General features: G+C 37.1%; 1 protein-coding gene across 3 annotated transcripts in view; it reads left to right on the top strand.

The window, feature by feature from the left end:
• GRIN2A (glutamate ionotropic receptor NMDA type subunit 2A) overlaps positions 1-25,904 on the top strand; it is a 500,965-nt gene that overhangs the window by 417,520 nt on the left and 57,541 nt on the right. For all 3 annotated transcript variants that reach the window (XM_069085705.1, XM_069085697.1, XM_069085690.1), the window contains exon 10: positions 13,010-13,170. In XM_069085705.1, coding sequence (XP_068941806.1) covers positions 13,010-13,170 — 161 coding nt within the window. The remainder of the gene's footprint in view (positions 1-13,009; positions 13,171-25,904) is intronic.

Raw genomic sequence — 25,904 nt, 5'->3', positions numbered from 1 at the left:
ATGACTGAATAAAGATGGTGGAGTAGAAGCAGGTCCTCCATGGGGTTCTGGCTTCTTACCTTCCCAATTCATGTAAAAGGGGACTCTGAACAAACTTTGGAGCTACAGAACCCACAAAATGACACAGAGAAGATAACCTCCCACTGAGGACAGCCCAGCAGGCCAGCAGGAATTGGCCAACACAGCACTCTGGGAGCTGAGCCCAGCACCGGCAGGAGCCAGAGGTTTTAGCCCCAGGGTGGGCCTGACCAGCCACCAGCTGGAGGGACTCCAGATCACCAGCAGCTCTGGTGGTCCAGAATTATCAACACATACATGCTAAGGACAAAGTGAGAGGTCAGTGCAGTGTAGACTTTGGGACCCAGTAGTGCATAGGCTTTTGCCCCCAGGGCAAGAAGCTGCTGAGGAGCCCGAGCAGTACAGCTGCCCCTGGCAGCTTCAGCTCCTGGCCTGCAGAGTGTAGGGGGACCACACGACCAGTCTGAGGGGTATTCGCTCTTGCTTTAACATTCTTGGATCTGGATTGCGGTCTAGGGTGGAGGTCCTGGGGTGTGTGTCCAGCTTGCCAGAGCATGTGCAGGCTTCAGCAAGGGCACACAACTAATACCTCTGGCAGCTGAGAAAACCCCAGCGTTTGGAATGAAGGTCCCCTGTAGCAGAATCCTACTGTGGCAAAAAGCCCAGGGGTCAAATGAATGAAGGGAAACATGAACAGGCAAAGGAAACAAAGCAAAGAGAAGAACCCAACATTAGACTCCTATTTTGGGGACAAAAAGGATCAAAGCATGGAACAGGAGGAAGACAGTGAAGTCAGAACTCCTGCACCAAAAGCCTCAAAGGAAAATATGAGCTTGTTACAGGCCATAGAGGACCTTAAGAAGCACATAAGAGAAGTGGAGGAAAAATTGGGAAGAGAAAGGAGAATGATGCAAGAAAATTATGAAATGAGAGTCAACCGCCTGACTGAGGAAAATCATACCTTACAAAACTGACTAACTCAAATGGCAAAAGAGGCTCAGAGGAGAAGAATGCCTTAAAAGGCCAAATTTGCCAGATGGAAAAAGAATCTCAAAAGCTCACTGAGGAGAATCATTCCTTCACAATTAGATTGGATCAAATGTAAGCTAATGACTTTATGAGAAATCAAGATGCTGTTAAACAGATCCAAGCAAATGAAAGAATAGAAGGCAATGTGAAATATCTCATGGAAAAAATCACTGACCTGGAAGATAGATCCAAGAGAGATGATTAAAAAATTATTGGACTACCTGAAAGCCAAGATCAAAGAAAAAATCTAGAAAGTATCCTCCAAGAAATCCTCAAGGAAAACTGCCCTGATGTTTCAGAACCAGAGGGCAAAATAGATGTTGAAAGGATCCACCAATCACCTCCTGAAAAAGATCCCTAAAAGAAAACTCCTAGGAATATTATAGCCAGGTTCCAAAATTCCCAGATCAAGGAGAGAATATTACAAGCAGCCAGGAAGAAACAATTTGAATACTGTGGAAACACAATCAGGATAACACAGGATCTGGTAGCTTCTACATTGAAGGGCTTGGAATATGATATTCCAGAGGGTAAAGGAGCTGGGATTAAAACCAAGAGTCACCTACCCAGCAAAACTGAGTATCATGTTTCAGGGAAAATAGAGGACTTTCAAGCATTCTTGATGAATAAGCCAGAGTTGAATAGAAAATTTGACATTCAGATATAAGAAGCAAGAGAAGCATGAGAAGGTAAACAGGGAAAAGAAATCATAAGGAACTTATCAAAGTTGAATTATTAATATTCCTCCATGGAAAAGCAATAATTGTAACTGATGACACTTTTCTCAGTATGAAAATAGTTGTAGGGAATATATATATATGTCTATATGTGAGGGTATATGGGCATATGAATACATATGTGAATGTGTGTATATATGTTTACAGGTATACATAGAGGGCACAGGACCGATTTGATAGTAAGGGATGATACTTAAAATGTGAAATTAAGAGGTGAGAGAATAATATAATGAAAGGAGATGGGGAGAGACAGAATGGGGTAAACTATCTCATATAGAAGGGGCAAGGGAAAATGGTTACAATGGAGTTGAAGAATAGGAAGGTAAAAGGGAATGGGTCAAACTTATTCTCATGTAATTTGTCTTGGGGAGGGAAAAAATATACACTAAATAGGGTATCTCACCCTACAGGAGAGTAGGGGGGAAGGGGATGAGAGGGGGGATGATAGAAGGGAGGGCAGGCTGGGGGGAGGGAATTTGGAAGCACCCACTTTTGAAAGGGGATTGGATCAAATTAGAGAATAGAACAAGTGGGAGGTGGGATAGAGGGAGGGAAATATAGTCAGTCTTTTACTATATATCTACTATGGTAATGTTTTGCACTAGCTACACATGTACAACCTATACTGAATTGCTTATTTTTCCAGTAAGGGTGGGGGACAAGGGAGGAAGGCAATGAATCTGGAATTCAAAGTTTTAAAATCAAATGTTATATATATATATATATATATATATATATATATGTACATATATACTATTTTACATGTAGTTGGGGAATAACATATCCAGGCACTGGGGCATAGAGATCCACCATGCCCTACTGGAAAATTCGAAAGGGGTGTGGGAGAAAATATGGAAGAGAGCAGATTGGAGTTGGGGATGTCCTGTGAGACTGCTATTTTGGGGTGGTGGGTAGGGGAAAAACAGGGAGAGAATTTGTAACTCATAGTCTGGTGGAAATGAATGATGTAAATCAGAAGTTAATAAGGCATTTGAAAAATAAAAAAAAGGAAATGACTGAATAACAAGAATAACAATTGGGCATGGAAAAAGGTATTAAAGTATGTAATCGACAAAAAGCAAATTTTGTGGCACAGTCAGTATGGAAATTAAAGTATTTGTTAAGCCCTTACTATGTACTTTCAGTTGGACAAAGTGCTGAAGATACAGAGAGATGCAAAAATTGACCCTGCTTACCAGGAATCCTTCTAATGGGGGAAACAGCATTTAAATAGCTACATATATGCAAGAACCATACAGAGTAGCTAGAAAATAATCTTCAAATGGAAGACCCTAGCATGTGGGGGATAAAAAGGGTGGAACTAGTAAAGGCCTCTTGAGCTGTCTTGAGGTAAATAGAGCAAGACATAAGAGAAAAAGTCATTCCAGGCATGGGGGATAGGTGGTACAAAGGCAGAGAGGTGTGAGACAAAGCGCAATATTTGACATACTGTAAGTAGTCTGGTGTAGCAGGATCATGGAGTGGAGGGTAGTAAAGTATAAGATTGGAAACGTAAGAAAGGGAAAGGTTATGAGAAGCTTTAGATCCAGAGAATTTTATGTGGTATGCTTCAGGTAATAGGGAGTCACTGAAGCTCATTGCACAAGGAGGGTAAGATGATTAGACTGAGGTTTAGAAAAATCTCCATGCCAGCTGAATTATGGATAAATTGGAGAAGGGAGAAACTTGAAGCAGAAAGACCAAGTAGGAGACTACTATAATACTTCAGGTGAGAGATGATGAGGAACTGAATTAGACCTGTGAATGTGGTGCTGGAGAAGTTGGTTGGTTGGTTGGTTGGTTGTCTGGCTGGCTGGTTGTTGGTTGGTTGATTGGATGGTTGGTTGGTTGGTTGGTTGGTTGGTTGGCTGGCTGGCTGGTTGTTGGTTGGTTGGTTGGATGGCTGGTTGTTGGTTGGTTGGTTGGCTGGCTGGTTGTTGGTTGGTTGCTTGGATGGTTGGTTGGTTGGTTGGTTGGCTGGCTGACTGGCTGTTTGTTGGTTGGTTGGCTGGCTGGCTGGTGTCTTTGTTCTTGAAGAGGACCAAAATGACATCACCACACTAGAGTCAAGTTCTAGTTTCCAACTGTGACTGATCAGGCCAGACAGGGGACATAGAAAAGAGATGTGAAGGTGGAAACGTAAAGGGAATGTTGGTAACTTTAGATTAAGTAAACCATAAGATAATATGATACTGATCAGTGTGCATGTCTTTCCTTCTGATGTACAGGAAGCTAGGCAAATGAGTACAACCCCATGAGCTCTTTATTTCAATGAAATTAGACAAGGCCATATAGAAATAATGATGGAAGCACATAGAGACTTTGCCTCATTATCATCTTCTGGTAGGGGTTCATGGAATTTTGAGGTGATATGTAAGAGGAATAGAATATAAACTCCTTGAAGGTAGAAAATTTTTTGTTTCTGTATCCTAGCAACTTGCCCAATGCCTGGGACAAAGTAAATTCTTAATAGATGCTTGTTGATCTATGGACTGATTACTTGATTGCAATAGGAATAGTAACAGTAGCATTCTTAAGGTGTTGCATGGTCCTGGCCAAATCATACGTTTTTTTTTTCCATCCTCATTAGCATTTTTATGCAGGTGAAATCAGGGGGTACAACAGGCCAAATCAAATGGCCTCTGAGAATCCCTCCTAATCTAAAATTCTGTCATTTTGTGACTGAGTATCTGCTTGAAGAAACAAAGTCAGAAGTCAAAAGTCAGCCTAAGGGGTATTTGTAAAATGGATGAGGGGACCTTGTGCATCTCTCTGGTGGCCTAACAAATTTGATGGGGGGAGTGGGGAGAAATGCCAGTAGGTTCAAAGACTGTCTTGACATTTTTAGCAAGGCTGTTTACATGTATTGGCAGATATGTAAAGCAGAGGGAAAGAAAGGAACATTTAAAAAGCCATACAGTAACTGTAGCAGATGGGGACTGGAGTGGAAAAGCACTTTGTCAAATAGACCATCTTCAAATGTCTTGGGAGACTGGAAACGGCTGCTCCAACAAGCAGATTTATGAAGAGAAGCATTACCTCTGTTCCCCAAAGGAGGCAGCTGCTGTCAAAAGGAAGCTTGGCTTAGATCTCTACCACTAGAAGTGATGAATTAGGGCATTGCTTGTAGGAATAATAAATGCAAAGAGCATTGCACTGTTGCCACACAAAGGTGAAGCTTCCGGATGGCATCTCTGGAACAACAAATCTCTATTTCCTGAAATTAAGATGCAACTCTTCATTAGGTAATCTACATCTAATTTAGCAGAACTTATTTTCAAAAGAAAATTCTAACTAAGCTTGAAATTATGTCAGTTTTTAAACTGAAAATGTTTAAAGTTTGTTTTCTTTTTTCCCCCTTTTCTTTCCAACCCAGTTGCTTTGGGTGAGGTTTACATACCATAATGGAATTCCTGGAATCAGCCTGGGTGTATGATCCTTTGTCAAATCAATTTGCATCTTTGTTTCTCAGTTTCTTCATCTATAGAATTTATAGAACATAGATTATGTCTAAGGTCCTTTGTAGCTTTAATATACTCTGATTCTATAACTTTCCTTATATAATTATTTCTACTTGGTACAACTTCCTTAAGAGTCTCACTTTTCCCCTGGGGGAAACTACCACTGAGATCTTTCCTATTGGAGATTATTTTTTGAAGAGTAATCCTGTTTTGTTCCCAGCTCAGATAGATAAGGCTGAGTGGTCTAGGGGATAGGTAGACTGTTGGTCTTGGAGTCTGGAAGACCTGAGTTCCTAATCCCGTCTCAGACACTTATTAGCTGTGTAATCTCTAGGCAAGTCAGTGAATTCTCTCAGTCTTAATTTCCTCAACTCTAAAATGGGTATAATGATATTTGTACCTTATGATGTCATAGTGAGAATAAGATTAGATAAATCATGTAAAGCACTTTTCAGACTTAAAGAGACATATAAATTCTAGGTAATCATTAATTCAGGTTAGTTTGATCAACTTCCATATTCTGTAACTAGAACTTTAAGCAATGATAACCACCTGGGGATTTTTTTTTTTTTTTTTTCTGAGCAGGGATGCAGTGGATAGTCTCACTGTAAGTGACGTACATCGGATGGAAAGTACATTAGAATCTCCACAGACCCTGGTTTCTGTATCTGCAAGGTTTGGAAGGATAAGCAGGCCCCAGAAATGGAATGATATTTAAGATTCATTCTAGTCTTGAGTCAGATGTACTTGTATTAGGAGTTACAGAGATCTTGGTTGCCAATGTCAAGAATCAGACATTGATGGGGGTAGATGTTTCCCCTGTCTTCAACAAAAATAGGCCATTTTCCAGTTCACTCTACACTAGTTACAGCTCTGACATAAGCATTATGGGAAATCCTGTGACTTTTGCACACATGCAGCATATTTTGATCACCTCTTGTATCTTCATTTTTGATATTTTGAGGGTTGCTAATCTATGGCTTTTTCATTGATAGAAATAGGAGGTTCTTCCTTTAGGAGTCCTGTCTATGCTACCATTCATTGATTAGCATTTTGATGGGATTGACAGATCAGATTACTGAACTTCTTCAAACTTTTTAATCACTTTTTTAACTATTAAAAATTAATTTAAGGAAGTCTGGACCAAATCCATTCTTTTGAAGCCTTCCCCAGAAAAATTCCAGAGTACATTAATTTGCTCGTGTTTACTTGACAGAGGCTGTGATGATTACATATTTTTTTTTAAATTAGAGAGAAATGTGACTCCCAAAGGGCCCTATTTATTTTTTTTCTGCATGGGTTATTAGGCCTATATCTTTTGAGCATCATGGATCTCACTGAGGTGGTCCTATAGTATTCTAGGGCTGGATTTCATGAGTACAATGTCATCCCAAAATAGGAATGTTTGGAGGACCTCATCATCTACAAGGAATTCTTTCTCTATCATGGGCTTCACAGTATAATTTCCATGAAAATAATAAATACAGCTCTCTATGTTGTCACATCAAGGAATTTGCATGATATTTTGCCTAAGACTACATGAATGACAGAAAATGAAAAAGAATTAAGAAGCCTCTTGATTAGAGTGAAAGGAGAGACTGTAAAAACTGGGTTGAAGTTTAACGTAAATTAAAAACAAAATAAAACAAAATACCTAAGATTTTGCCAACTGGTCCCACCACTTGCTGGCAAATAGAGGGAGAAGAAATGGAAACACTGTCAGATTTTATGTTCTTGGGCTCAAAGGTTTCTGCAGATGGCACTTCAGCTGTGAAATTGAAAGATGCTTGTTCCTTGGAAGAAAAAGTATGGCAAATCTGGACAGCATATTAAAAAGCAGAGACATCACCTTGTTGACAAAAGTCCATATAGTGAAAGCTATGGTTTTTCTGTAGCAATGTGTGGCTGTGAGAGTTGGACCATGAAGAAATCTGAGAACCCCAGAATTTATGCTTTTGAAATGTGGTGCTGGAGAAGACTTCTGAGAATCCCTTGGACAATAAGAGATCAAATTAGTCAACACTTAAAGAAATTAATTCTATTCATTGGAAGGCCAAATATTGGAGCTGAAGCTTAAATACTTTGGCCACATAATGAGAAAGTTGGGACTCAGTGGAAATCCCTATGTTGGGATAGATTAAAGGCAAAAGGAAAAGGGAACAACAGAGAATGAGATGGGTAGATAATGTCATGGAAACAGTGAATGTGAACTTGGACAGTCTTCAAGAGATGGTGGAGGACAGAAGGGCCATGCATGCTAATGGTCTATGGGGTCATGAAGAGGCAGACATGACTGAACAACAACAACCTATGAATGGGAGACACACAGCTGAAGGACATTCTTGAAGACTGAATTTTGCTCTACCAAATCAAATGTATCATTGCATTTATTGATAAAAAATCGATCTAGATGGATCACATATTCTCTGTATCTTTTATTCAGTTTTGCAAGTGTAAAAATGTGGTCTTCTATAGAAAGTCATCCATGAAAAAGTATCTGATCCATTCTCATATTTTTGTTAATGATACCCTTAATGCATGTATAAATTTTTCTGATAAAGATTTTATAGTGAGAAGAAAGTAGACATATTATGAAATGAATAAGCATTTATATAGCACCAACTATATGACAGATACTGTATAAAGTGATTCTTACAAATATTATCTCATTTGATCCTTACCTACAATATAGGTGCTATTATTATCTTAATTTTAAAGCTGAGAAAACTGAAGCAAACCGAGGTTAATTGACTTGCCCAATATTACACAAATTGTATGTATCTGATATAAAATTTGAACTCAGATTTTCCATACTCCAGGTCTAACACTCTATCCACTGTACCACCAGCTATCTCTATATGGGTCCTTAGTTATTTATATAGTTGCTGATTTTTTTGGAATAATAATGTCATATAACTTTTTCCATTTTTTTGGAGTTTTCAAATATCTACATTTCAGTAATTTAATTTTGCATTGCATCCAGTTTGTATTTCCTGTGTTTATATTTGGTAAAACCCAGATGTTCTTGACTCAATTTTCTTAAATGTAATTGCTGTATAGAACATTGACTACATAATTATTAGAGCCAAAATGTGGGTGTATTTTTGTTGTCAATGATGAGATAAGATTGCTACAGAAACACTGGCAAATGTTTCATCTCACACTTGTTTTTTCTCTTTACAAGTTCATATTTAAAATGCTCTTGGTATCATTCTAGTTTAATTGACTCTTCCAAGCTTCCTGTGGACTTGTTTTCTCTTCTCCTGTTTATCTTTCTTTGTAAAATTATATTGCTCGTAATGTGTAATTATGCTGAACATTTTACAAATGAACTCATATTCTAAATTCATTACACCTTTGGATACCAAGTCTGTCTTCCTGAGGAAGAAATCAAGTGTTTGTTGTCTGGGATGGTTTCTGAGTGCTTCAGGCCTCTTTATTGTCACACATTTTCTATTAGCCAAACATCTCTCAGTAATGATAGTGATCATATGCAATATATCTTTAATTTTAATCTATTTCCTCTTTTTTAAAGCTCCATTATTTAATTAGGTCATCCTGAAACTTTTTTAGTTAAGACTTTCTCATTTTGATATTTTCTCTTAACTAAACAATGATCTGACTACGCACAGACCACTGATTTTGAAATGGTCCTCACATTGTTAACTGGTCTTTGTTGTCATATTCCTCAATTTCTTTCTTCTTTTTAAATTTTTTTCACTGTTGTTTTAGGAATAGCATATCTAAGGGCAATGTCCAGGTAGTTTAAGATCAAGATTAAAATGAAATGAGCCATAGAAGATCCAGCAGTTAACAAAACATTTATTTAGTCATGCAGAGGAAGGATATTCAACAAGGATGTTCAACTTTCTTGCTTTCTGTACTGCCATGGTGATCTTCTGGTCAAGCATCAGGGTCCAGCTGGAACTTCTTGTGACTTTTGTACTCAATTAACCAGGAAACTATATCAATATCTTTAGCTTTAGTCCTCTCAACCAATTAAATCTTCAGGACAGTTCCAATTCCTTTTAAGAAAAAAGACCTAGTATGTATGGAACAGAGCCTCAGTAGATTTCTCTCATGTATGTAACCATATTTATGTATAGTACCTTTTGGAATATCTTCTTTAAAATTACATGGTATATATACATGTTTAAGATTTTGGACTATTTACAAGCCTTTGTGCTCTTTCATTTCCTATTGTAAAATTACATGTGTGTATGTACATCAATGTATACATACATATATATACAAACACGCATATATGTATATGTAATATATTACAAATTGTGTGTGTGTATATGTATATATGTATATCTTCTACCCCATGCCAATCTGCACACAAGTTTCAAATTATATTTTTACTAGATATGGAGAAGCTTATGAAATTTTTCATAGAATATCTCTACTTCCTCATTCTCCACAATAGATACTGATGTATCATCTGCCACTGTTTTCATGATGGTTTCTTATGCTCAACATGAACTTGGTAATTTGAGATGAAAGAAAACATTCCATAAAATGTTATTTATTTCTTGGGTGGCATATGATTAAATCAACTGCTTTATATACACATAATATGTATGTATATATGTATACGCATATATCCTCACATCTACATCTACATATATGTATGTATATATGCATTATATATGTATCAGAAATCTCCCATCCAAGTGACTGTGTCACTCTTCATAGTAGCCACTTTAAGAGATTGTCTACTTATTCAGGGATGCCCAAAATGTGTGCATAATTTGTACATTGCCTTTCAGTGTCTGACATTTTTTTTTTATGCTCAGTAGTGACAAATCTTCATCTTGTTAAGGTAAATTTGATTTTTGGAAATAACGCAAAGACATTTGGAGCCAAGTCTGATGAATTAGGTAGTTGAGTTAAGCTGCATAGGATGCGTTTTGTCCCTTCCCTCCCCCCCCGCCCCAAATGGTACGTAAGTATAAATTAGTAGAAATTTGTGATTCTGTTAGGTGGCTGTAAATTTTTTTAGAAGGCTATTCTAAAGTGAAGAATTCTTAAACTGATTAATGGTGTAACATCATTTAAATGATTACAATATTTTTAAGGTGCTATCACAAATTTAGTGTGAATGAATATATACCATTATTCATTTTGTTATTTTTAATATCAAAATCATTATTTTATAATTGTTCATGATTTGTTACATTTTTAAATGGCTAACAATTTGTTGAACAAAAGAGGTATCTTATCCTTTAATGTAGTACCAGTGCATACATGATCAAAAAAATTCTCTTTTATAGAAACAGATTTCCATGAAAACAGCAACAAAAATATAACATATTTAGATATGTTGATTGTTTTGTTTGATTTTGTTTTTAGAATATGGTCCCAGATTTACCAAGTCCTTGTGAGGCATTCTAAAATATATTCCTCATAATTTTAAAGTAATTACCTTATGTAGGAAGTAGAGGTTTTAAATACTATAATAGGAATGCTTGATGTTAACATAGTGCTTTTATGTTTTTGTAGAGCACTTTTCTGTCTAGTTTATTTTATCCTCAAAATATTATTATATTTCATTTTCACAAAAGAATGTAGTTTATATCCCACTTTACAGGTGAAGAAATTAAGGCTCAATATGATTAATCAACTTGCCCAATAGATAGTGACAGAGCTGAGACTAGAGACATAAAGTGGGAGGTAGGTGTAGCTAAAAAAAAAACCAAACTATAGTATACACACACACACATATTAACATGATGTTCCATAGGCCTTGGTGCAATTTTATGTTAAAGGTTAAAACTACAATGACTATTGGGACACCATATAAAATACCATAATAACAGATGGTATTTATTGAGCACCCAACATGTACCCAACCCAATGTTAGCCATCATATGGCATTAAAAGAAAAGAATGAAGGATGGGAAAAAAATGAAAGAAAAAAGGAAGGAAGGAAAGAAGACAAAAAGAAAGAAGGAAGGAAGGAACAAAGAAAGAAAAGAAAGAAGGAAGAAGGAAGAAAGGAAGGGAGGGAGGGAGCGAGGGAGAAAGGAAGAAAAATAAAAGGCATTACCCAATTGATAAGTGGGGAAAAGATATGAACAGGCAGTATTCAGATAAAGAAATCAAAATTATCTATAGTCATATGAAAAAAATGCTCCAAATCACTATTGATTAGGGAAATGTACATTAAAACAACACTGCGGAGCCACCTCACACTCATAAGATTGAATAATATGTCAGAAAAGGAAAATGAAAAGTGTTGGAGGGACATGGGAAAATTGGGACACTAATGCACTGTTGGAGTTGTGAATTAATCTAACCATTCTAGAGAGCAATTTGGAACTATGACCAAAGGGTTAGAAATCTGTGCATACCTTTTGACCCAACAATAGCACTACAAGGTCCATATGAGAGAGAGAGAGAACTTATTCATAGAAAGAAATATTTATAGCAGTTCTTTTTGTGTGACAAAGAATTTGAAATTGAGGGGATATCCATCAATAGGGGAATTGATGAACAAGAGGTGGCATATGATTGCTATGAAATACTATTGTGCTATAAGAAATGATGAGGGGGAGGCCAGGTAGCACAGTGAGTAAGAGCACTGGCTCCAGTGTCGGGAAGACATGGGGATCGAATCCGGGCTCAGACACTTAGCACTCACCCAGAAACACCTGGCCGTGTAACCTTGAGCAAGTTACTTAACCCCGATTGGTTAAAAAAAAAAAAAGAAATGATGAGTAGAATGATTTCAGAAAAACCTGGATATACTTACACAAGTTGATGCAAGGTGAAGTGAACAGAATTGGAAGAACATTGTTCACAGTAATAGCAATATTGTACGATAATCAACTGTGCATGACTTAGTTATTCTCAGCAGTATAATGATCCAAGATAATTCTAAAGGACTCATGATGAAAAAGACTATCCACCTGCAGAGAAAGAACTGATGGAGTCTGAATGCAGATTGAGCATGCTGTTTTCACTTTTTTTTCATGTTTCTGTTTTGTGTGTGTTTTCCTTTATACCATGCCTAATGTGTAAATATGTTTTGCATGATTGCAGATATATAACCTCTATCAAATTGCTTACCCTCTCAGGGGCAGGGGGTAGGTATGAAGGGAGATAATTTACAATTTAAAATTAAAAAAATGAATGTTGAAAGTTGTTTTTACATTTAATTTAAAAAAATAACAATAGTTAAAACATATTCTGAGAGAACACCTCCAACAATTAACAAGGAAGCAAAGGAGGAAGGAGGGAAATGGAAATAAACATTTACTAATTTGTCTACTATGTACCTGGCATTGTGCTAAGTACTTTGCAAATATCATCTCATTTGATCATCACAACAACCCTGAGATGTAAGTGCTATTATTATCCCAATTTTACAGTTGAGGAAACTGAGGCTAACAGAGATATAATGATATGCTCAGCTAGTAAATATCTGAAACTGAATTTGAACTTGAATCTTCCTGACTTAAGGCACAGTGTCCTATCCCTCATGCCACCCTTTTCTACTAGGGTACTCTATTCTAGATGAGAAGGGCAAAATTAGTACATACGATAGAATAAAATATATAATCAAGTACTAGTTGTCAACGTACAGATAAAAGGGAGATATGCCAAATGATCTGGGAATATAAGAAGTGCCTAGGGCTTGGCTAAATGATAAACAACTCAGAGAATATAGATATGGTTCTTATACTTGTGCTGATTAATGCATTTGTGTACGTTTCCACTTCATGGGACGTGATACAACTTTGTCTTTTCTTCCTCTAGTTTCAGAAGCCTCATGATTACTCGCCCCCTTTTCGGTTTGGCACAGTTCCTAATGGGAGCACAGAGAGGAACATCAGGAATAATTACCCTTACATGCACCAGTATATGACCAAATTCAATCAGAAGGGAGTCGAGGATGCTCTGGTCAGCTTGAAAACCGGGTAAGGATACTTGATATTTCTCTTCCTCCTTCCCTGCAGAAAAGTGGCCAGGAAAATGGGGCATGAAGAGTGTGCTGCATCAGCCCCTTCCCTTCTGTAGTAGGAGGGACGGAGAAGTTGGTCACATCAGGGTCCCACGGAGGGCTGTTTTGGTTCATCTGCTATGCGCTACATGCCCCCCTTTGAGCTGCTTTTAAAAACTCCTCAAAGGTTGAAAATTCAGACCACTGGTGATTTCTCAAACCGATAACAGAGTTGGTCATGATTTTTAAAAAATGGTTTCATGTATCAAATAAATCCTCTTGGGCATTTAACCAGGGGGAAAAAATTAAAAATAACATTAGCAATAATAAAAATATGTTTGCCAATAAAAGATAGCACATCCTTAAAGAGGAAGTAATTTTGAGTATGAAAGAGTAGAGGGGATGAAATGCTGCAATAATAATAATAATAATAATAATAGCACTTGATCATATGGAATGTAATAATATCTAATGTCATTCTTTTACATTTTAGAAAGCATTTGTGTGTCTATATTTTTCTGCGTCAAGAGATCAATACAAAGAGCTATAGGAATATGAACGGGCCTGCAGCAGTCAATGAGAAGGCAGGAAGGGGGAGGATGCTAAAACAACCAATTAGTAAGCATTTATAAAGCACCACTGTATGCTAGGCAGTCCTACTAACTGCAGTCCTGGACGAATCCCTAAATATAAAATGGGGGTAATAATAGCACCTGCCTCACAGTGTTGCTGTGCAGATCAAATGAAACAATATAGGTTAATGATTTGGAAAATGTTTCCAAGACAAAAGTAGAAAAATCCTTACACAGAAGGAGCTTACCATAGGTATACTGCCAATAAGATCAAGTGACAGATGCTAGCCAGACAATAAAAATTGACAGATACATTTTTTTAAGTAGACATAAAATCTCTAAAAGCCTAAGAGTCTGGAGGAAATAGGTCCACACACACACACACACACACACACACACACACACGTCCAAGGGCAATACCACATTGATAGTGTGGTATTGATGAGGGAAAAAATAATAATTGGGCATGAAGGCAGAAGGCCTGCGTTCTGGTGGAGGCTCTGACACTAGTTAGTAACCATGGACAAGCTTCAAGTTTCCAATCTGAAATTTGGGTGTGATATTGCACACTTTGCCTCACAGGGGCAAAGAACTAGGGCCCATAAAATTTAACATTATATTGTATAACCGTGAATTGTGATGTTCAGAATGATGAGCTTGAGTCATCAAGAAAAGGTTAACTAATGTTCACTTTACTAAGACCAAGAAGTATGAAATATAATTTCAACAAATGTTTCAAAGTATTGTAGAATTTTAGTAAAAAGACTTTACAATTCATTGTAGACCTGAAAAAGAAATACCTTTATGACATATCCAAAAAGTGATGATGAAACTTTCCTTGAAGCATTCCAATGATGGGCCCCCCCTTTCAAGGCAGCCCATCACACTTTTGCTTAGGAATAATTGTTAGTTTACTTTTTTCTGACTTCAGCTCAAATTGGCACCTTTGCAACTTCCACACATTGTTTCCTGTTCTGCCCTCTGCCCTCTGGGGTTAAGGAGACTAAGTGTGAGTTCAATTTTATCTGGAAGGCCTTCAAAATTATGAAGAGAGTTATCATGTCTTCTCCAGGAAAAAAAAATAGAACTCTAGACTTGGAGTCAGGATGAATGTGGAGTCAGGAGTTTGGGACCTGTCTCAGATACTAACTGTGCGATCCTGGACAAATTCACTTTACCTCTCTCAGATCTAGTTTCCTTGAATATAAAATGGGGGCAATAATAGCACTTGCCTCACAGGGTTGTTGTGCAGATCAAATGAGATAATATAGGTTAAACATTTTGCAAATTTCTAAATAAATGTTAGCTTATCATTATTATTTGTTGCTCTTCTTGTTAAGTCTTTATTAAGCACCTACTAAGTGTCAGGCACCGTGATAGTTGATAGATAGACAAAATCCCTTCCCTCAAGAAGTTTACATTCTGTTGGTACCCAGAAAAGTAAATGCTTGCTATATAACTCATAAAAATGGATGGCAGGTGGGGAGGGTGAGCAGCATTCAGGAGGATCAAGATAACTCTTTTGCAAGAGTTATTAATGGAAGTGAAACTTGAAAAAAGCTGTTTCACATGATTGTCATGTGGCATGCATTTGAATATCTGCACCATTTTGCTTATCATCCTCTGTGTATTCCTTAGCATTTGATGTTCTAGGCAAAGTATTATTCTGGGTATTAAGGATACATGGGTGAAAAAAAGAAGTTCAAATAATTTACATTGTGGTACTATATCTATGAGTCATATATACAAATGATTATAATTTTAGTTAGAATGTATTTAAGGGTGTGGTAAAATTTCCAGGCAGTGGATTGAGATAGCCAAGGATGGGAGGTATGCCTTCTCACTGGGGTTATCACATGATGCTTCATGAAGCATGTAGCAACTGAGTCTGAAGTTTAAGGAAGGAAGATATGGATGTAGGGAGACTCCATGCCCCATATGGATTAGAAGAGTATGGATTCAGAGCCAAAAAGAAACATAGAATCCATATTTTACATTTGAGGAAACTGAGACACAGAGGAATTAAGTGATTATCTCAGGGTCCCAGAGTTAATAAGTGCCTATGGTGGGATTTGTAACCAGGTCTTTCTGACTCTAAGTCTAGTGCCCTATCCACTGACCTATGGTAAGAATATTTACAAATAGTGACAGGAAAAGGCAGAATGAGATTGAAGAATTATGAAACATCTATTTTGGCCAGAATGAAGAGTATGTGAAAGAAAGTGGCATAAAGTAAGATTTGAAAAAAGAAAACAAAAAAAAATTAGGAGACACAAACAGGACATTTTTTTTTACCACCTTCATTTAATATATATTGTTTATAAACAAACTGTATATGACAGAAATTTATGGTTTCACGTGTAATGCTTACTTTTTTATTCTTTAAAAATTTCAATACTTCTGTTTTTTTAATTCTATTGTTTCTTGATGACTGTTGTGGTCAACGATGGGTGAATTTTTTAAAAGGGGGAATAATGAAAAAAAGAAATGACTGAAATGGTAAATTGGATGGAGATTGTAGATGGCCTTGACTGACCTGTTAAGAAATTTGTACTTTATTTGCTAAGTAATTGGTAGCCTCTGAAACTTGTCCCTTTGGTACAATGTGATCAGGCCGGTATACTAGGAAGATACCTTTGGTAGAATCATGAAGAAAGGATTAGAACAGGTAGAGCAGGGAGGCAGAAGACCAGTAAGGAGGCTATTCCAATGTTCTAGGTGAAAGTATTATAAAAACCTGAACTTAGGAGGAGGAAAGAAGAGGAAAAAAATTGGGCAGATATAAGTGAGTTGAGGTGTTCAGTCCATAGTACTTGATATAATTACCGTGTTTCCCCTATAATAAGACCTATCCCGAAAATAAGCCCTCCCCTTACTGTGTAAGATTCCTCTAAAATAAGCCCTCCTCCGAAAATAAGCCCTACTGAGATTGCTACTGTAGTGAAGGTGATCCCCTGCACTACACGCTACATTACGGTACCCTCTGTATGCACCGTCCCCCCCCCCCGGGTGAAACGCACACCGCGCTCCAAGCTGCATCCAATCAGAGCTGAAGCAGTGAGTGCGTCATCCTGTTCTTTATTGAATTCATTATTGAATAAAGGTACATTTTTTTGTTCACATTTACCTGTTTATTAAAATTGCTGTCAATGTTCATTAAAATAAGCCCTCCCCTGAAAATAAGCCCTCTGGTGTTTTTCTGTCCAAAAAAACAATAAGACAGTGTCTTATTATCGGTGAAACATGGTAGATACCAACGAAAGACTCCATCAAAAATGGTCATTTTTTTTAAAGGGTGCATTTTCATTACCTGGAAAAGATCATTTCTATTCACTGACAGGGAATGACTGAATATACAGGGCTATGATTACCTCTTGTTTCCTCTTTTTAATAAACATGCTCTTTGTATTATTAGTTTGAGATCTGCTCCCAGGCTAATATGCCCAGGTCTCTGAACCCTTTCTCCAAGGCTTCTTTCTCCATGATTTTGTCATTTCATTTCCTCTTTTAGCATAGTCTTTGAAAAGTCAGTACATTTAGCACGTGAGGCCTCTTTTTCGTCTTATGTTCATTCATCTACTTTGATCTTTAATGATTCCTCTTTTAATGACAGTCTGAACTTGCCCTGGCTGTGATTCTTTTTAATGTTGACACTTGATCAGTAACTGAAGTTCAGCACTTTGGACAAAAAATGAGTATAGGCCTGGGTGAAAATGTGTCTCTTTGTTATTGTTAAACATACTAGTATTAACCCACTCACCCAAACAAATAAAACAAAAATAAGAGCAAAAAAACCCCAAACACCTAAAGCTTTCTTCCTGTTTTGTTGGAGACCTCAAATGCCTCTGCTTTCTGTGTGTAGTAAAAGAGGTTACTTTCCGATGGTTTTATTTAAAGCCTCTTCATGACAGAGCAAAGTAAGGAGGCTAGAGTAATGGAACCCATCTCTAGCAATAAAAGGTACAAATAGTTTTGTGGACAACATAGATTGTTATTGAGTCATCTTTCAGTTTCAGGCATAACCACTATCACTACCATCACTACCACGACCACCACATCATCAACCATTTGAGCTTTTCTTGACAAAGATGCTGGAGTGGTTTTCCATTTCCTTCTCCGGCTCATTTTACAGATGAGGAAACTAAAGCAAATAGGGTTAAGTGATTTGCCCAGGGTCACACAGCTAGTCAAGTATGTGAGGTGAGATTTGAACCTCAGCACTTTATCCACTGCACCACGTAGTGCCCTAACATGGAATGACAACATCCATTTTTTTTTTTTTGCTGACCTTGGCAGATGATATATTTATTTGTACTCCAAATATTTTGAATAGTACCGTGTTTCTATAAGTCCAAACATTCCAGCTTCAGGAGTAGAGAATTTTGCTGTGAAAACTAAACCTGTAAAAAAGACATTGATAAAAACTCACTTCAGATTTGAAAAACAATAAAAAGAATATCCAACTACCCTTTAGGAATTAAAGGAAGACAATTGTGAGAAGATAAATCAATCAATCAGTATTCATTTAACATTTGCTATGAGTGAGACAACTAAGTCTAAGAGAGAGTGCTGGATGTGAAATCAGGAAGACAAGTTCAAATCCTGACTTATATATGTATTAGTTGTATGACCCAGGGCAAGTCACTTAACCTCTCTCAGCCTCAGTTTCCTCATTTGTAAAATGAGGGTAATAACAGCAGCTACATTATAAGATTATTGTGAAAAATCAAATGAGATTACATGTGTAGTGCTTTGTTATCCTCGAAGTGCTATATAAATATTGGCAATGATAACATAGATGGTGTTGATGATGATGGTATGGTGGTGTGGTGTTTGTGGTGATAGTAGTTATATCTGTAACTCTCATAAGCACTGGGGATTCAAAAGAAAACCAAAACCATTTGCTCTCAAGATGCTTACAAATAGGGGAGAGAGCATGTGAATAAATAAGCGCATAACAGATTCATATAGGAGAGATAGAAGACAACCTTAGAGGAAAAGATCCTAGCAACTGGTGGGGTATGGAGAGCCTTCCTACAGGAGGTAGTGTTTGAGCTGTGTTTTGAAGGAAACCAGAAGTTGATCCACTAATTCTCATAATGTAGAACAATTTATATTGATGGTGGGTCTATTTATCCATCCCACGCCCCCAAAGACCTTCTGAACTTATGCTCATTTCCTGGCTTTCATTTACTACTTAATCTCTATGAGTTATTTTCAATTGAGTCCTCATAAATATCTTCATTTTTTTAAATTCACCAGACACTTCTCAGGAATAGGGCATGTATTAAGCACAATGGACAGTGTTTCCAGATGGCTATAACATACCACATGATTGGTCCAAAGGCTCTTCAGGAAGTTGGGGGAGAGATGGAGGACATCCACCATCTGTGTCTGAAGTGTCACACTTCAGATTTCCTAATCATTATCCACTCACACTCAGCAGGCATTGATTTAAAATACTTTTAGAGTGGGGAGACTCAGCAATGTACCCTCCCTACTCCACCCACACTCCCCATGTTCTCAGAAAGAATGGCAATATCTCCAAAGCCATCTGCTGGTTAGATTAGCAAACCAGGGTCACTAAAACAGGGAAATATTGATTTTTTTTAATACTTTGTTTCCATACATTTTTTCCATCCTCTGTTTATTAAAATATAAATACGCCAAAATGTAAATAGAGAAATGTGAGTGATGGTAAGGATTATTCACATTACAAAGAATATCATGGAGTCTGAGTTTGAAGAGATCTCTATAATCAATCCATAAATATTTATTAAATGTGTATGATGTCAGGCATTGTGCTAAATTCTGGAGATACAAAGAAAGGTAAAAGATAGTCTCAGTTCTCAAGAGGTCCCATTGATAACTGAACCAGAATTCCTTCTACAAGATATCCATTGTGTTCCTTTTCTTGAAGAACTCCAGCAAAGAATAACCTTAACCTCTGAAGTAGACATAACTATCACCGCCAATACCACCCCCACCACCACCACCAAATCATCATCATCATCATCATCGTCATCATCTCCTTTTGGGTAGGCCTTATTTTTAGGATTTTTACCTTTAAATCTATGCTAAACTTTCCTTTTTATGCCTTCTACCTTTTTTTGCTTTTATTTCAGTCATTTGGAACCAGGGATGTGTTGGTAAATATTTAGTGAGGGAGAGGCAGAGACAGAGACAGAGAAAGACACATAGAGAGATAGAAACAGAGAAACACACAGACACACATACATAAAGACCAAGAGATAGACAAGAGAGAGAGAAAGAGAGACAGACAGACAGAGACAGAGACAGACAGACAGACAGAGTCACAGAGAGATAGAAACACAGAAAAAGATGCAGAGATGGAGACAGAGAGATACAAAAACAGAGAGAAGTGTCCCAGTACAATCAAGGACTATGATTATCTAGGTGTTCTGTGAATTGTATAAAAATATATTTTTGACTTTACATATATATATATATATATATAGTCTCCTGACTTTCTTGTTGGGTTTCCCATTTAAAACATTCTGTGCATTATGATCCTTTATGGCAAAAAATAATACTGTGGGAGCAATTAAAAATAGTTTAAGAACCACTAGTATAAAGAGAAGGCCTGGATTATAGTCTGTTTTATAACAGGTGGGAGATAGATGATGATCCAGAAAAAAAAAGCCTGAGAAGGGGATGGGGCAGGGAATCAGTGGTGTAAGTGAAGAACTTGGAGAGAGAATGCCATGAATGCCATGAGAGAGGATCTAGAAGGTACGTGGCTAACAATGTCAAATGCAGCAGAAAGCTCAAGAAGGGTGAATACTGAGAAAAGGCTAATGAACTTAGGAATTAAGTGAATGATTACAACCTTGGAGAGAGAAGCTTTAGTCAAGTGGTGTTGTTGGAAGCCAGATTGTAATGGATTAAGGAGTGTGATATGAAGAAATAGAAACAATAAATACAAACAGCTTTTTTTTTCTAGTTTGGTGGTCATAATAATTTAAGGGGAAGCTAGGTTTTTTTTTATAGTGGAGGATATCTGAATGTGTTTGTGGGAAGCATGGAAGGATAAAGTGGAAAAAGATGTTGAAGATTAGAGATAGAACATGATTGAACAAGAAAATTCTCAGGCAAGATGAGAAGTAATGGAATAGAGAGCTATATCCTTCCTAAAATGTTGCACCCAGAAGCAAAGATAATAAATGTTCCAGAGGGAGTTTAACAAGAGTAGTGTGACAGAATTATCATTGCCTTCTTCCTAGTGTCTATTAGATCCCTTTGAATGTAGTCTAAGATATTGTTGACTTCCTTGTCTATAATATCACAGTGGATTCATCTTGAGCTCTCCATTGACTAAAAATATCAGATCTTTTTCAGATGAACTACTCTCTAGCCACACATGACTTCCCCTGCCTTATCTTTTATTTATTTTTTAAATTAGAAATAAGACTACATTCATCCATGTTAAGTTAGATTTGCCCCAGTTTTCTCACCTGTCAAGATGTTTTAGAATCTTGATTCTGTTGTCTAGTGTCTTCATTTTATAAAAAAAATGGGTAAAGGAACTATCTATCCACCAGTGAATATTTATTAAGCTGCTACTAAGTACAGACCACTTTTTAAGGAATAGTAGCCTTCATTGTGGCACAGCTAAGTGATTGTTTATAGACATCTAGACACTTGTCATGGATTTGCAACTACTTATGTAAGTGCCTAGGTGCAGGCGTTTGAAACTGACATTGGAAGGGAGTCAAATGTCAACTGAAAATCAATCTGAAATAAAAGTAAAGATTTTCCTAAATTATAACATAAATCCATGTGAAAATAAGACTTGATTTTCCAAAATCAATTCATAGATAGGTTTCAAGAGTGAGTTTATTGCTTCAAGTGAGGCATACATGAATAAATATTGGCAACTGACTCCAATCTCCAGATGACAAACCTGAAAAGAAAATAGGAGAAATAGATTTAAGATTCAATGTGAAATCATGAGAAATAGTGCCCTCTGGGTATCTCTTTTGCAGATAGGTTGTGTTGTAAACTGAGCATTTCTGCCTGAACCATATACTAAAATTCAGGGATCTCGGGTACCCAACATTTTTAAAGATGTATCATAATACTTCCTTTTTATGATAATTTTGTTGTACAGTTAGATCGCTTTAAGATTTGCAAAGTGCTTTAGAAATACTATCTCATTTTATTCTCACAAAATCCTGGAAAGTAGTTGCTATTATTATACCCATTGAATAGATGAGGAAACTGAGGCAGATAGTGATTATGACTTTTTCAGGGATTACACAATTAATTAGTAAATTAATGTGTGAGGGTTGATTTGAATTCAGGTCTTCTGATTTCAGGTTCAGTTCTACACTTTGCAAGATAGATGATAGATAAATAGATAAGTAGATGGATCAATGGATAGATAGATAGATAGATAGATAGATAGATAGATAGATAGATAGATAGATAGATAGATAGATAGATGATAGATAGAGAGATAGATAGATAGATGATGGATAGATGGATGGATAGACATATGTATGTTTGTGTATATGTGTGTGACATCTAGAAGGGGACAGAATGATGAAATGATACTTTATTCCTGTGTAAGAGGTGAAATTGGCATGAGAGCTTCTTGAGACAGAGATTATTATTGTTCTTTTGCCATAGGCATCTCATCTAGGACATCTGGCAATGACCAAGATTGACTATATGCTCTCAGGGGAACAGAAAGAAAATACTGTAACTATTCAAACCCTAGATGGGGAGTCTGTAGATTTGATAAGGTGTGTGACCTGGGGCAGATCCCATCACTTCTTTGTAAAATGCAACGTTATACTAGATAATCTTCAGTGGAGAGAATGCTGAAGTCAGAAGAGCTAGCTTTGAAACCCAGCTTTCTTTCACTTGCTACCTGAAGGACCTGGGGCAAGTAACTTATCCTATCAGGGCCTAAATTTCTTAATTTAGAAAAATGATCGGGTTAGAAATGATGACCTCTAAGGTCCCTTTTGGCTCTAACTTTATAAGCCTAAGTCTATAAAGCTAGAAGTATTTTACCCGGGTATTATGAATTTATTATAAAAATTATCTACTTGGGGGGAGGGGGCAGAGAAAATGTCAGAGCAAAAGCAGGAACTTGCTTGAGCTCATCCTTCCAATCACCTCCACTACCTGTAAAACATGACTCTAAACACATTTTAGAGCTATAGAACCCACAAAATGACAGAGTGAAATACATTTCCAGCAGAAGCCAGCCTGGCAAGTCTAAAGGAAGAGTCTATTGCACCAGGCAGAGAGCAGAGTGCAGTCCCATGTGGGTCATGCCAGCACAGACCAGAGGCACAGAGCAGGCTTCAAAGGTGTCAGGGGACTGAATCACTGGCAGCTGTAGCAGTTTCCAGACTTCTCAACCCACAAACACCAAAGAAAAAGTAAAAGGCCAATGGGGAAACCCTGTTGCACCAGGGTGAGGGAAGAGGGAAGTTCAGCTCCTGCCCCTACGGTAGTGGAAGTGGCAGTGGCTGCTGTGGCAACAACAGCACCAAAAACAGTGGCAGCAACACTGCTTCTAGAGCTCCAGGCCCATAGATGGCAGGAGGACCAAGCAGCTGATCAGAAGACAATTGCAGGAATTTCCTTGATGACGCTGAGGCAGAATTTGCTTGCTTTGCCCTGCTTGGACCTGGGTCACAATCTTGGGTGGCAGTCCTGGGGTGAGGATGAGCACTGATATGGCAGAGCTTGTGGTGGCTGTAGAGGGGAAGTCCTCCTCACAGTTCTGAGGCATGTGCCTAGAAGAAGTTCTTACGACAGCTGCACAAAACCCCAGAAATTTGGGACACAGCACTCTCTCCATTCTGAAAGCAGAGTTCTACCATGGCAAAGAGCTCAAAAGTCAAATAATTGGCTGGGAAAATTAGCAAACAAAAGAAGAGAAAGCAGACTTTAGAATCTTTCTTTGGTGACAAAAAAGGTCAAAACATAGAACTAGAAGAAGACAACAAAGTCAAAATTCCTGCATCAAAAGCCTCCAAGAAAAATATGAATTGGTTGCAGAACATGGAGGAGCTTAAACAGGATTTTGAAAATCAAGTAAGAGAAATAGAGGAAAAATTAGGAAGAAAAATGAGAGTGATGCAAGAAAATCATGAAAAATGAGTCAACAGCTTGCTGAAGGAGACCCAAAAAATACTGAAGAAAATAACATCTTAAAATAGACAAACTTAATTGGCAAAAAAGGTCCAAAAAGCCAATGAGGAGAAGAATCCCTTAAAAAGCAGAACTGACCAAATGAAAAAGGGAGTCCAAAAGCTCACTGAAGAAAATAATTCCTTCAAAATTAGAATGGAGAACATGGAAGCTAATGACTTTATGAGACATCAAGACATTATAAAACAGATCCCAAAGAAAAAAATTGAAGACAACGTAATATATCTCATTTGAAAATTAACTGACTTGGACAATAGATCCAGAAGATATAAGTTTAAAATTATTGGACCACCTGAAAGCCACGATCAAAAAACAGAGCCTAGACATCATCTTTCAATAAATTATTAATGAAAACTGCCCTGATATTCTAGAACCAGAGGTTAAAATAGAAATCAAAAAAATTCACCAAACACCTCTTGAAAAAGATCCCAAAAAGAAAACTCTTAGGAATATTATAACCAAATTTCAGAGTCCCCATGTCCAGTAGAAAATATTACAATTAGTCAGGAAAGAACAATTTGAGTATTGTGGAAATACAATCAGGATAACACAAGATCTATCAGCCTCTTCATTAAGGAATGAAAGGGCTTGGAATATGATATTACATAGATCAAAGGAACTAGGATTAAAACTGAGAATCACCTACCCAGCAAAACTAAGTATAATACTTCAGGAGAAAATATGGAAATTCAATGAAATAAAGGACTTTCAAGCACTCTTTTTTGTTTGTTATTTTAAAAATCATATATATATATGTATGTATGTATGTATGTATGTATGTATGTATATTTGTAGGGAGAAGGCAGGCAATTAGGGTTGAATGTCTTCCCTAAGGTCACACAGCTATTAAGTGTTAAGTGTCTTAGGTGGCATTTGAACTCAGGTCTCCTGACTCCAGGGCCAGCGCTCTATTTACTGTGCCACCTAGTTTCCCATTCAGGCATTCTTGATGAGAAGACCAGAGTTGAACATAAAATTTGACTTTCAAATATAAGAATCAAGAGAATCATGAAAAGGTAAACAGGAAAGAGAAATCATAAGAAATTTATGTTGTACTGTTTACATTCCTACATGGAAAGATTTGCAACTCATGAGACTTTTCTCAATGTTAGGATAGTTGAAAGGAATACACACACATACAGACATGCATATATGCATATATGTATATATGTATGTATGTGTATGTTTGTGTATATATATATATATATATACATAGACAGAGGGCACAAGATGAGTTGAATATGAAGGGAAGATATTTAAAAAATAATATTAAGAAATGAGAGAGGAATATAGTGGGAGAAAGGGAATGATAGAATAGGGTAAATTATCTCACATGAAAGAGGCAAGAGAAAGTTGTAACGATGGAGGGGAAGAGCAGGGAGGTGAAAGGGAATGAGTCAACCTTACTCTTGATGGCTTTGGCTTAAGGAGGGAATAACATACACACTCAGTTATGTATCTCTCCCTACAAGAAAGTAGGGGGGAAGAGGACAAGAGGGGGAATGATAGAAGGGAGGGCAGATTGGGAGAGGGGGTAGTTCGAAGTAAACACTTTTGAAAAGGGACAGGGTCAAAGGAGAAAACAGAATAAATGGGGAATGGAATAGGATGGAGAGAAATATAGTGAGTGTTTCATAATATGACTACTATGTAAATGTTTTACATAAAAACACCTGTATAACCTATATTGAATTGCTTGTCTTTTCAGTGGGTGTGTGTGGAGGAGAGAATCTGGAACTCAAAGTTTTAAAAACAAATGTTAAAAAATTGTTTTTACATGAAACTGGAAAGTAAGATATACAGGCAATGGGGTATAAAAATCCATCTTGTCCTACAAGAAAAGGGAGAAATAGTTAGGGGGAGTATAAGGAGGGAAAGAATAAAGGCAGCATGGTTGAAGGGGTAATTAGTATGTTTGCCATATTGGGGTGGGGGAGTAGGAGTG

This window comes from Petaurus breviceps, unplaced genomic scaffold, assembly GCF_028583685.1.
Source record: "Petaurus breviceps papuanus isolate PSGF00001 unplaced genomic scaffold, PetGlider_PUasm1.0 118, whole genome shotgun sequence".
Taxonomy (NCBI): Eukaryota; Metazoa; Chordata; class Mammalia; order Diprotodontia; family Petauridae; genus Petaurus; species Petaurus breviceps.
Note: the sequence above shows the minus strand (reverse complement) of the source record. Positions and strands in the feature narration are given on the sequence as shown.